Source organism: Diaphorina citri, unplaced genomic scaffold (assembly GCF_000475195.1).
Source record: "Diaphorina citri unplaced genomic scaffold, Diaci psyllid genome assembly version 1.1 scaffold1145, whole genome shotgun sequence".
Taxonomy (NCBI): Eukaryota; Metazoa; Arthropoda; class Insecta; order Hemiptera; family Psyllidae; genus Diaphorina; species Diaphorina citri.
The window spans coordinates 69,648-82,301 of record NW_007378574.1 but is presented as its reverse complement, the minus strand read 5'-3'; the positions used below and the strand labels follow the sequence as shown (position 1 = coordinate 82,301).

At 37.6% G+C, this 12,654-nt stretch overlaps 1 protein-coding gene and 2 long non-coding RNA genes across 3 annotated transcripts; 2 read left to right on the top strand and 1 right to left on the bottom strand.

Moving 5' to 3' along the window:
- The first annotated feature begins 2,320 nt into the window (after positions 1-2,320).
- Positions 2,321-3,527, top strand: LOC113469583. The gene is made up of 2 exons (XR_003392950.1): positions 2,321-2,757; positions 2,923-3,527. It is a non-coding gene; the product is annotated as an uncharacterized LOC113469583 (long non-coding RNA).
- LOC113469582 lies at positions 3,395-9,683 on the bottom strand. The gene is made up of 2 exons (XR_003392949.1): positions 9,140-9,683; positions 3,395-3,593 (listed from the first exon to the last, which is right to left on the bottom strand). It is a non-coding gene; the product is annotated as an uncharacterized LOC113469582 (long non-coding RNA).
- Positions 9,684-10,030: 347 nt separating this feature from the next.
- Positions 10,031-12,642, top strand: LOC103514443 (28S ribosomal protein S31, mitochondrial). The gene is made up of 3 exons (XM_008479319.3): positions 10,031-10,459; positions 10,732-10,961; positions 11,791-12,642. The coding sequence occupies exons 1-3, from the start codon at positions 10,320-10,322 to the stop codon at positions 12,108-12,110; spliced, it is 690 nt and encodes a 229-aa protein (XP_008477541.1). The 5' UTR covers positions 10,031-10,319; the 3' UTR covers positions 12,111-12,642.
- The last annotated feature ends 12 nt before the right edge of the window (positions 12,643-12,654 follow it).

The following is a 12,654-nucleotide window of genomic DNA, read 5'->3' as shown; positions in this document are numbered from 1 at the left end:
CAAATTCTCGTTTTGTTATTCCATAAAACCCATAGGTAAAAATAATATACCGAGGGGTTGGGTAAGGTGGGGGGGGGGGCGTGAAAAAATGAGAATATGCCCAAAGGGGGCGCCATGCAAAAAAGTTTGAGAAGAGGCAAGGATTGTTGGTTCGATATCGGTAGTAAAGTGGTAGCTCGGAGGACTTCGGATCTTGAGATTGGTAGTTCATGTCCAAGTCCAGTCTAAAAATTTAGCACATGGTATTAATCGAGAAACGAAATTTTGAACATGCCATTTGTAACAAGCATACATCCTTAACACCATTAAAATTCCTTTAATTCCTGAAGTTCTAGGCTGCCCATCATGGAAAAATACCGGCTCAACAAATAAGCAGGAACACAAGTACATATTTTACATTGCAGACGTACATTCTTCTATGTATTTACTCATACAAAATTGGACAAAATTCACAATGCAATCGCATATCCCAGGCAAACAAAACCAAGTACAAGTAGGTACTTAAAGTAGCAATTAAATTTCTACTTTCTACTCATTAGCTACAATTTCTCTGTTGAGACATAGGGGGTAGGATTTCCAGGAATGTATATGTATTCATTTCTCTATCAGATGCACTAAGTACTCTAAGTAGGTATACATCAGGTACTTGTTGTATAACTTATCTACCTACTTGGTTTATTGTTCTACAAACCAATGCCTCTAGGATCTTCAAGCTCTGTGGTTCAACATCAACAAAGTCTGATCGATCATGTAGGTTGTAGATAAATAATACTTGAATTAATACAAAGAGGTTACATAAATTCACACTAACTTGTAAAGGTGGCGTGCTAGCATGCGGTAGCTACTTAAGCAGAAGGACAATGATGTAGATATTGTACATTATCATGGGATATTATGATGATAGTAAGGATCTATGAACACCTAGATAATAATATTATGTATGTAGGTATCTAGGTATCAGGTACTGATATTCACACATTTAAGATTCTAATACTTGACCTACACATTATGTTCTTACCTACATCTTAACTCCTCTAGTAAGAAATAAGTTGTAAGTGTAGGTCTCTAGGTATTTAGTATTTACCTACTTAATGAGTACCAAGTATTAACCTCCCTCGGTGGTGGTCAAGACGCTCGCTTAGTAATCAGGAGGACGTGGTTTCAATCCCGGTCTGTCCTCGAATATTTTTCTGTTGTGAGTGAGCAGACGGGGTCAGCATTTTTCGTCAGCCTCTCAATCAGTCCTCGCCTAATAGCCAGGGTGTTGTAAGTGTAGGTCTCTAGGTATTTAGTATTTACCTACTTAATGAGTACCAAGTATTAACCTCCCTCGGTGGTGGTCAAGACGCTCGTTTAGTAATCAGGAGGACGTGGTTTCAATCGCGGTCTGTCCTCGAATATTTTTCTGTTGTGAGTGAGCAGACGGGGTCAGCATTTTTCGTCAGCCTCTCAATCAGTCCTAGCCTAATAGCCAGGGTAAATGCTTTGGGCTGACATTTGATTTGGCTACAAAAAATTTACGAGTGGATGCAATTCGCACTCAACAATGTTTCTTTAGCAAGGGAAATTTCAGGCTGGTATCCTCCCTGTTTAAAGTCCCCCAGCCAGACTAAGCTGGTCTACTCCCTGTTCAAAGTCCTCCAGTCAGACCTGACAGTCTAAAGCACTCTTTATACTTTTATTTCGACTAAAACTCTGGGAAGGAAGAAGTACTTAATACAAGTTTGTAGGCAATAGTGATGCCCAGCTGCCTAGGTGGTCGTTTTACAAAGTTTCAGTAGAAAGTTGCTATTGGTAAGTCAAGCTTGCAGTTGTCATGATTATTTGACATGAAAACATTGTAACATCAACATGACTTTTTCTCATTTGTTTGTTGATTTTTTCATTTATTTTTTATTGATATTAATTAAAGTGCGTCAACATCAACATCAGATACGTATTTCTGTTATAAAAGAGAATGGATTTCATAGTTTTATCAATCTACCTACTATCTACCAATTAGAAGTAAAAAAATCTTATAATTTTTGCTCAATAAATCTAAGTTACCTGCTTCAGAAATTACCGATATTTAATGATAAATAAATAAATGCAAACCAGTTTAGTGCAAATTAACACGAGGCATTGCAGATAAGTAGCTATTACCTACCCAACACCTGCTAGTGTCCTAATAAGATATCTACCCTCTAAATTGTGATCACTCGATCAACATTTTGATCAATAAGTTGCACAGTTTCAAACAGGTTTGCAAAACGTCTAACGAAATATAGGGGGAAAAACGTTGACTCAATTACTTACTAGTAAAATTTTGCCCCGGGGGTATCATTTTGTCCCGTGTTCCTCTAGTGCTGACTCACCTGTGTGTTGTTGATGTTCATGATGCTGCCGGTTATCCTGCAGGTGATGCTGAATGGTGAAGTGATTGTGGTGAATGTGAAGAATGCAGTCGGGAGCAGTGCAGTTCAACATGATGCTGAAGCAAGATAAACTGCTGATCCAATAGAATCCAATCCAATACAACTGAAATCAGGTAGCGTTGAGCTCTAATCCAATCGATTTAATCGTCGCACACTAAGGCTTAATGAAAATATGCTAATTGAACATTTGGCTCAGCAACATAATAAATTATTTTGATTAGGTAACACAAAAAATTACCTAAATTTTTAATATGGGTTATACATATTTTTATCTAAATAATACTTTGGGTTAAATCTTATAATTGCAATACTAACTAGATTTTTAGTAATATTTACATAAAAGGTTGAACATTTGGCTCAGCAACATAATAAATTATTTTGATTAGGTAACACAAAAAATTACCTAAATTTTTAATATGGGTTATACATATTATTATCTAAATAATACTTTGGGTTAAATCTTATAATTGCAATACTAACTAGATTTTTAGTAATATTTACATAAAAGAAATTTACTTCGTCAGAATAAATAAAGGGAAATGGCACTTTTTAAGAAAACTCGTGTAAAAATTATTGACCTCAGGAAAATAATTTGAACCCAGGCGAAAAATATCACTCGATAAATTAAAATGGAAGACAATAGTATGACAACAAATAATTTCTCACAAATAAAAAGAGAATAAAAATTGAGCCTTTGTTGTTATTAACTTTCAACAGCACTTGAAAGAGAAAGCACGTGTAATTATTTATTTTGAAAAGAAAGTAGAGTTATAGCACAAAGGATCGATGCGAGATTTATTGCGAAAAATATTTCAATCTGATTCCGTACTTCATGTTATGTTGTCGAGGTTACTGGAATATTCGATTTGAAAGTTATGAATGATGGGCTTTGTGGTAAACATCAAGTAAACATTAAAAAGGTATTCAAAAGGTTTGATCGGGGTATTTCAAGCGTTGGGTACTCACTATTTTATTTTCACTTTTGGCACGATTTCGACGGAGGTAAAGTTTTGAAAAATCAGCTGCATAGTGTTCCGTCGGATCAGTTTGGTTGACATTAAGGACCGTTGAAAACTCGCGTCACAAAGATGAATGGCTGCACTGACCGAAATGTCTTTTGAAATCGGGACCTTTTTCGCTTATCTTAGGTCAACAATTTGATATTGATTAGTGACCGATCTGAAACAAACAGAACAATGGACGTATGAACAAAAACAATAAACAAACAAGACGCTCTATACAGGTTGTACTAATGCACTCAGCCAGTTTATTCTCAGCTCGTGTTGTGAAATTCAAGTTATATTTACCTCATACCAGGGTACACTGTCTACACACAGTGAAATACGGAAACAAGTAGTAAAATACATAAACAAGTAAAGAGACTAAGAGAAAATGAAAACAGGTAATATGGATTGTATGTAATATGGATAGTTCATTTCAGTACACACACCGTCCCACCCACTTAGCCAGTTATAATAGTCCATTGTGTAGGGGGCACAACCATACAACATAATAATTAGACGGAATTTTCTCAAACTCGTACGCATAAGTAACTAGTTCAGCGAACCGAAATAGAACTGAGAGCAAGAGACCCTCCGGGGCACCCAATAGGGCCCAAAATTCCCATAAAAGTAAATACTGGAACCGGGTAAAATTTTCAAAATTGGGAAGTATATCGAAATATCAGGTTTTTTTTTTTTTTTTTTTTTTTTTTTTTTTTTTTTTTTTTTTTTTTTGGTTGGGTTTAAACCCCTCTTTCTCTTCTTGTTTACAAGAGCAAGGTGTACTTGACTACTTACATTCAATGCAAGTTATGAAAAAAAGCCTTGGCTCATATTTGTGCTGCGTCCCTTCTTAACACATTCTGAAGAGCCCCCTATCTTCATACAATGAGTCAATAAAGGAGAATTAAGAGCAAACAAGAAGTGACTCTCAAGTGTCTCCATCCTTTTTCCAGATTAGGTCTCTTCTCTTCAGGGACAGAGGGCCACAAGAGAGAATCCCTCAAAAAGACTTTGGATTTCATTTTTTTTTTTTTTTTTTGTTTTTTTTTTTTTAGCCCTTTAGAGGGCGCCTTTGAGCTATAACAGCCTCATAAGTTCCATTTGTATTGAAAGGAATGATGGTGCTGAATGAAGTTGCAACCAAGTATCATCCTTCAACTTTCAGTAGTATCCAATTTCACAGGCAATACCTACTTACTATTTTGTCTTTGGAAAAGTCAAATTCAGGGAAGAGATCTAGAAGGATTACCACGAACCTATGTCACAGCAGACCATGAAGTTACTTTTATCATCAAATCAAACAATATAAAGGAGCAAGAAAAATTCCTTTTCATCACACAACGGTAACTATGGGTCACAATACTGTGGGACAATACCAGGCCAGACCAAAGAGGATTCATCCACGTAAATGTCCATTATGATGCTAGCGGCACGAAAAGGATCAAGTGAATATTCGATCGTGATTTGAAATATTATTGGCCAACTGGAAGATCAGTTTGGACGTATAGAACGCTGGTGTCCATTGTCTATTTTGCGCTAGTGGACGGGCATTTAGACAAATGCCACCGGAGAAAAAAATAAAATACGTAATAGAGAGGCACAAGTTTATGACTCTTATGGTTTAAGACTTCTCTCACTGAGTACTTGGAGGAACTTAACTTAGGTACTTCCATTATTTAGGTGTTGGATTCTGTTGGTTATAAAATAAATGTCGACTTTGTATTAGAATAGAAGTAGAATAGATTAGAATAAGTATACCTTGTTCTATCCTGCAGAATGAGACAAAAGTCCCTTTCTCCGCAGTCTAAACGGTCTATATATTGTCATAGGTAAAGTTCAAATAATTATATAAACCTTGCCTTAACTTAAAAAAAATAAAAAAATAAACAATAAAATAAAAAAATTATCAATACAAAAACACAAGTTTGGTGATAAATGTGTGAGAGAGGATACAGGGGTGTCACACACACCACCACACAACACACACACAACACACACACACACACACTTCCGATCTACACACACACACACACACACGCACTCACAATTACACTCGCATTCGTACTTGCACCCCGTGTCCGCCCGCGCGCAACGGCCCCGGCGCCCACCCCCGCTTCAAGGTGTTGAGAAGGAAGGTTTTGCCGGCTTCCGGTACCCTTGCTTTTCTCTCCGTGTGTCCCATCTAAATACATCCATGTCCTAAACCTTCAACAAAATCATGACGTTCATGACCACGACAACCGTCAACCTTCTGTCCAAAAGGAACCTGATCCTCAGGCGTTCTCCAAACCTCCGTAGCTTCTAGCCACGGGTATTACCCAATACAATAAAATCATCATTGCCCGAGCTACCTTTGGCATTCACAAGGAATTCATCATCATTATCAGGACATTTGTAGTTTGCAAATGTGCGCCGTGTATAAGTTTGAGTGGCACGTACTCTTATGATGTACGTCTGTGTTAGAGTACAGGCGCTAACTTAAGATGAGCATTGAGCATGGTACTTTCGGGCAAAAATATGGGGGATGTATGACAATAGATAGTACTTAGGACTCTCATTCTCATTCTGGCAGTATAAGCAGGGTATATTCTATCCTAGTACTTATATACATACATATCATATCCTAAGTCGTTCTGTTTGGTGGAACAGGTCGACTATTCACAAAAACTCTGCACCAAGTTCTATCATTAAATTTTTGTTGGTTTTCAATGAGACTGGGATTTTGATTTCTTTTCTTTTAACATGTATAGGTACATAGTGAAGTCATTAGACTTGAGAAAATAAGGGACGGGGGACTCGGGGAAACTAATTCACAAAAACTCTCCACCAAGTTCTATCATTAAATTTTTGTTGGTTTTCAATGAGACTGGGATTTTGATTTCTTTTCTTTTAATATGTATAGGTACATAGTGAAGTCATTAGACTTGAGAAAATAAGGGACGGGGGACTTGGGGAAACTAATTCACGTAGTCCTGATAGTCACTTTGTTAGAGAGCTCTCAGCTCTATTTGCAATACTTTTAAACAGAAAATTTTCGACCAAGGCAACTGTTTACCTTCTATCTAATCTATCTATTACATTAGTTAAGTTCTTAATATGAGATGATCCGTACCCGTCTTAGACATACGGACATACAGACCAAACATTGGAAAACCAGGCTTCCATATTATCTTTACTTGAACCTTTGAAAAAACCTCAGTACTGTCTGTACCTACTCCTTAGCGCGGTGTACTTCGGCTCTGAAGGTTGGTGGTTCAAGTCCAACTGTTCATAAAATTTATTTAAGGTACGGAACAAATTTATCACAAGCATCTAAGTGTGCTATTGTGCTTAACTTATCAAATCTCCATTTCTTTTAAACCATCCTCGTCTCCCCCTGTACGCAAGCCTGGGCATATGTTAGCACCTAGATATCGCTAAAACTGAAGGCATGACTTCATGGTTTTTTGGCAACCGACAGCTTTCTCTGCGTACTCCTACCAGTGATACCGAGTTGCTATTGTTAATTTTTGCAATGGGCAATCCATTACCATTGGATAGTCTTTGACGTGAATATTTGGGTACAAATTATCGCTTAACACCCGCGCAACTATCAAACAGGATATATTAGCAATCATAAACGACATCTTAAAAATAAAATAAATGCCTTACTATAAATAAAATAAAAAAAATGCCTATGTTCTACTTAATCTACTTTGTGTACCTCTTTGTCTTTGGTAAGCAGGCCACTTTAACAATGGAGATATGCTCAAGCTGTGTCCACACAGTCGACTGCCGTCCATCGATGTCGACTGAAAGCGTCCAAACTGCCTCGACAACTTGTGTGGATATAGGTTTCTAACATAAAGCAAAACATGGGTATTGATATTTGTTAAGTACCTGTTGCCTGGAATAAATGGTATAATATCCCAAGCTCTACCTCTTCGTAGCAAATAGCTATCCAGCTATCCACTATCCAGTTTTCTACTACTAATACTCCCAACAACCCTCCTGTAAAAAAACCATCATCCTTGAATTTCAGCTTTACATTAAAGCACTTAATTCACTGCCTACTGCCTAGTAACTAGCAATACTACGGAAAATCACATGAAAACAACATTGGAATCGTAGGGGGAAAAATTGGCGTAAAATAGATCTTGTTTGCTTTGAATTGAACATTCGAATATAACCTACCCGTTTACCTGTACTTGTACTAAGGTGTTTATTGTGCCAGCGCTTCTCAGACTATGGGACTTGGACAATTATTAATTTATCAATGGCTACATTTATCTCCATTTAAAGGCCCATTGCCCATTAGTAAATTCAGCTCTTCAAAGCTCGGCTGGGACCACAGAATAATTTACTCGAGTAAACTAAGAATAGGAACAAGCCAGCAGAGAGCAGATTTTGTTGAATGCACAAGTGACCCACGGATCACTGAAGTTAAGCCACGTTGTGCTTGGTTAGTACCCGAATGGGTGACTATCTGCTGGCTTCTTCCCGGCCTCGCTCAGGTTGGGTGAGGTTAAGGTGAGTAAGCGCGAAGCTCGTCATCAAATGGTGGCTAAAACCACCGTCACTGAAAAACTTGGCAGTTAAGGTGTGTCCACACATAGTCGACTGAACCGTCACTGCCTCGATAACATAGATTCTCCTCGACGATCGACGGCCGGTCGACTATACATATTTGGACACACCTTTATAGAGTCAAAAACTGAAAAACTTAGCCGTTATAAAAGTTAACTTAGCAGTTATAACACTTAACTTAGCAGTTATAACACTGAAAAACTTAGCAGGTTAACCACTTAATAGACAGTTAAGAGCTACTGTCACGCCACACAGACAGGTTGACAGACAGATTACCGGTGAGACCGATACATTTTCAAGTGGAGATTGGATTGATTGATTCGATTGTCTGCTTAAGTATTCAGTGAAGATAACAATGAAAACGACTGACACAATCGGCAGATTACATGCTTCGTTTAAGTGTGAGTATAAATAAGTATCTACTTGGGGTACCTTATACTTCGCTGGGGCGGCTAAGATCTTACTTGGTACTACTTGGTAGGCAAGTAAGATCTTGGAAATAACACCTGATAGAGAAAGGGCTTTAAATGAAATTTTCTGCCCCCGTGTTTGAAAAACTTTTAATGACCTGATCGGCACAAACTAGTAGCTCTTTAAACCTCAATTGAGGGGCGCGCAGCAAGAAGGTCAAAAGTCGACTTTTGCCCTTTTTGCGTATACAGGCTTATTCGACGCGGAATTTTGTTCTCTACACAGCAGAGAAAAAAATATCTCGATATCTCGATTTTTCACGAAGTTATACGAAAAAATCCATTTTGTGAACATTTTTAGTAGGAAAAACTTTAAATGCGATTTCCCGAAAACGCGATTTTGCTACATTTGCCCTTCTTGCTGCGCGCCCCTCAATTAATAGATTAACTAGGTACTGGGTAGTAAATAGTTAGGTACAACAATAACCAGTAGAACAGCCAGCCTAGTTAGGTTGGTGGATAGCGCGTCTGCCTTGTGAGTGCTAGGTCGCGGGTTCGATTCCTACCCGGGGCGGATTTTATCCTAAACAGATAACCAAAGGCTGGCTTTCTCCTATCCTGTCTTTCTTCTCCATTTGCTTTCGGGACGACAAGACCTTAGCAGTTCCCTATGTCAAACCTCTCGGTACAACCCTGGTCGAGGTTCTAAGACAGGCGTCCGAAGTCCATCAAACGAAAATCTTACCTTTGAAAGGTACAGTAAAAAAGGATCCTTTGGTCAAATTAGGAGTCAGTCCAGTCCATTAAAGTTCATTACTTTCAATCACTTTAAAGCACAACACATTCATGGTTGGTTAGTAGAGAAATAAATAATTAAATCTCGAACTTTTTAACTCATTTTCCGAATGTCACATAGTTCCAAAATCATTCGGATTTCGATAGGTTTTGACACGCAGTTTCTTTAATTAAAGTTATTACTTGAAATGAGATCGCAAGATATTTGATTTCGAAAGTCAAAAGGTCCGAATTAAATTAAAAAATTTCAGACAAACCGAAAATTAAACAAAAGTTTTATACTATTTTCCCAAAAAAACACACTTATTTAAGGCAAGCCAAGCAAGTAACTCTACAGATTAGGGCGAGAAAAAATAATTTTACGTAATTAAATTAAATAAAATAAATAAAAAAATATAATAATACTAATAATGTGTTATCAAACAGAATTAATAAACCGTGAAGATATTCACAGGTTGGCACTTGATGTCAACCTCAGAGGTCAAGAGATTGAGTCAAACTGATTTACTGATAGGTAAAATGATAAGCAAGACCTAAAGTATACGTCTCAACTCGGCTTAGGATCAGGAGACAATTTGTCTTGAGGTCTTTGCTTAGTGGAGGAAAGTTTAGCTAGGTCAGTATGTAGAGGTACTAGTTGGTTCAGGGCCAGGATTATTGGCTCAGGTATAGGTATGTGTAGTGACTGTATAGGTGATTGAAACTTGAGGGCCAATGGTTAGAATACATTAGCCACGATTGGAGGCATAATTTTGACTTCTTGTTCCCCTATGCCAATTAAAATTGGTATGTCTTAAGGTTCAACTTGAGCAATAAAATTATTAAATACTTCCAATTTTTATTTGTTTTACTTACTACTTAATAAACCAAACCTATGAATTAGAATTACATAATTTTGTCTGTATGGTATGTATAGTTTTCTACCATTAGTATTTTAGATGGAAATTTTCTATAGCTATCTATAGCTATAAGCCAAAGTTTTGGGTTGAAAAAATATAGCTACTTGTCCAACAAGACTAGAAAGAAGATACCTACAATAGCAAAATATACATGTTCTTGCCTCCTTAAAGTTCCATTATCAACATTCCCATATCTGACATTTTCTGATTTCTAGTGACCTAATCACAGGTATGAAAGTGGAAAGAAAACCTAGGCCAGAATTCCGCCAAGATGGAATTGATCCTCCTCAACAGTCAGGAGGAAGATCAAGAGAAGTAAGACAGGCCCTGGCAGGCAAGAAACCACTACCTGATAGATCAAGGCCAACTGAGTAAGTATTAAAAGAAGATAGGTAACTGAAGCTAAGCAATGACATGTATGGTTGGTATCTGGACAGACAGTAGAAATCCGAGCATTTCATAAAATTCTGACATCATATTGGTTTTACAATCCAAAAGTATCATGAAGTTTTCTTCTATAAAATATGAAAAAATTGCACTGCTTTATTGTGTTCCACTGTTCCTATTTCTGTTCCTTTATGATTTATGATCTTCTATACAAAATGGCGTTTTGACTTTTCTTTTGCTTCTGTTGTCATCACAGTCAAGTTCCAGAAAAGGTGGACCTTTGGTCTGAATCATCAGGTCTGGGTATATTCAACATGGACAGGTTAGCCGAATTCCAATCAGGACCTCGCCTTTCCACCTGGTCCAATCTGCATGCCAAGGAATTGAAGCTAAGTGTGACACATCCACCAAGCAACATATTTGAGCAAATGATCCTCTGGACAGACCAGGGCAAACTGTGGCACTTCCCAATCAACAATGAACAAGGTAAAGATATAGTTTTTTTTCTGAATCAAATAAATCCATTCTAGCTCCAGCTACTCAAATTATGTCAGTTTTATTATTATTATTATTATTATTATTATTGTTATTGTTATTACATTATTATTATTATTATTATTATTATTATTATTATTATTGTTATTGTTATTACAATATTATTATTATTATTATTATTATTATTATTATTTTATAGAGGGAACTGTACTGCTAAGGTCTTATCATGCCAAAAGCAAAGAGCTAAGAAAGATAGAATAGGAGAAAAACATTCTCAGAACGAACCTTATCCGTTTAGGATAATATCCGCCCCGAGGCCGGAATCGAAGCCACGACCTAAAACTTACAAAGCAGATGGCCTACCCTCCAAGTTAACTAGATTCGTAGAAGTAGCTTAACCCATCCTTTAGGGCTCTTTGAGCCTACATCCAAGCCTCGGAGTGGGCTTTTTGAAATGCTAACTAGGCTGGATCTCTAGACTGACACTTTTGCCCTACACTTCAATCGCTACATTGTCATTCAAATTCTAATCCTGAATCCTTGGCAGCCTAGCTAGCTTGGTTGGTAGTGCGTCTGCCTTGTAAGTGCTAGGCCGCGGGTTCCATTCCCGCGCCGGGGCTAATTTTATCCTTCACAGATAATGTTCGTTTTCGAAACGGCTGGCTTTCTCGTCTCCTGTCTTCCTTCTCTCTTCGATTTTGGCACGATAAGACCTTAACAGTTACAGATCCCTCCAACAAACCTCTTTTTTTCTCTCTCACTTTTGTCATACATCTCAATCACTATTGTCAAAATCTCAACCTGAATCCCCTTTTCTCAGGCATGGACGAGGAAAGCAAGATTGACTTCACGCAGCATGTCATGCTCGATGAACACCTCCAGCCCTGGTGTCCCGACAAAGGCCCTATCCGAACCTTCATGGAACTCGTACTTGTCGGCCTGTCCAAAAATCCCTACTACACTGTGGACGAGAAGATCGAACATATACACTGGTTCCGCGACTATTTCGCGTATAAAAATGCCATACTCAAGTCGTTGGACATGCCAGAGATAGAAGGAGGGGATCCGAACTTCAGCATTGATGTGGATGTTGACTTTAAGAGATGGGGCGAAGAGATCAACAGAGTGAGAAAGTACTGAAGTGGTAAGAATTTTCCTTCCGAAAAACCTTCAGAAACGGAACGGGTTCCCTTTTGGAAACAATACTTTCTCATCACTAGTATAGCTTCGCTGTAACTGTAGTAATAGAAAGTAACAAATGGCGCCTGTACTGTACGAAATGGAAGATGGCGCACCATCGGAATCGGTTCCTTTTCTGAAAGATTCCCAAAAGGAAAATGCACCTAGTGTAAGTACGCGTAGAAATCAACCACTGTAGACCAGCGTGTCTAGACCACGTGTAATGTTGTTTTGGTAACATTGGCTTAAAATGAACATTGGCCTAAAATGAACATTGGCCTAAAATGATTCAATGAAATGATTTAACTGAATGAATTTTAGCAACATTGGTTAAAGACCAAGTCCCAAGATGGAACGATTATGGAATGATTGAATGAAAAACTTACAATCTTGAGTAATATGAGGTATTTAAATTTCAATTAACAAAGATAAAAAAAAAAACAATGTTGATTAACATTTTCAACTGTTAATCAACTTTTTTTTCTTGTCCTAAGCCAAATCAACC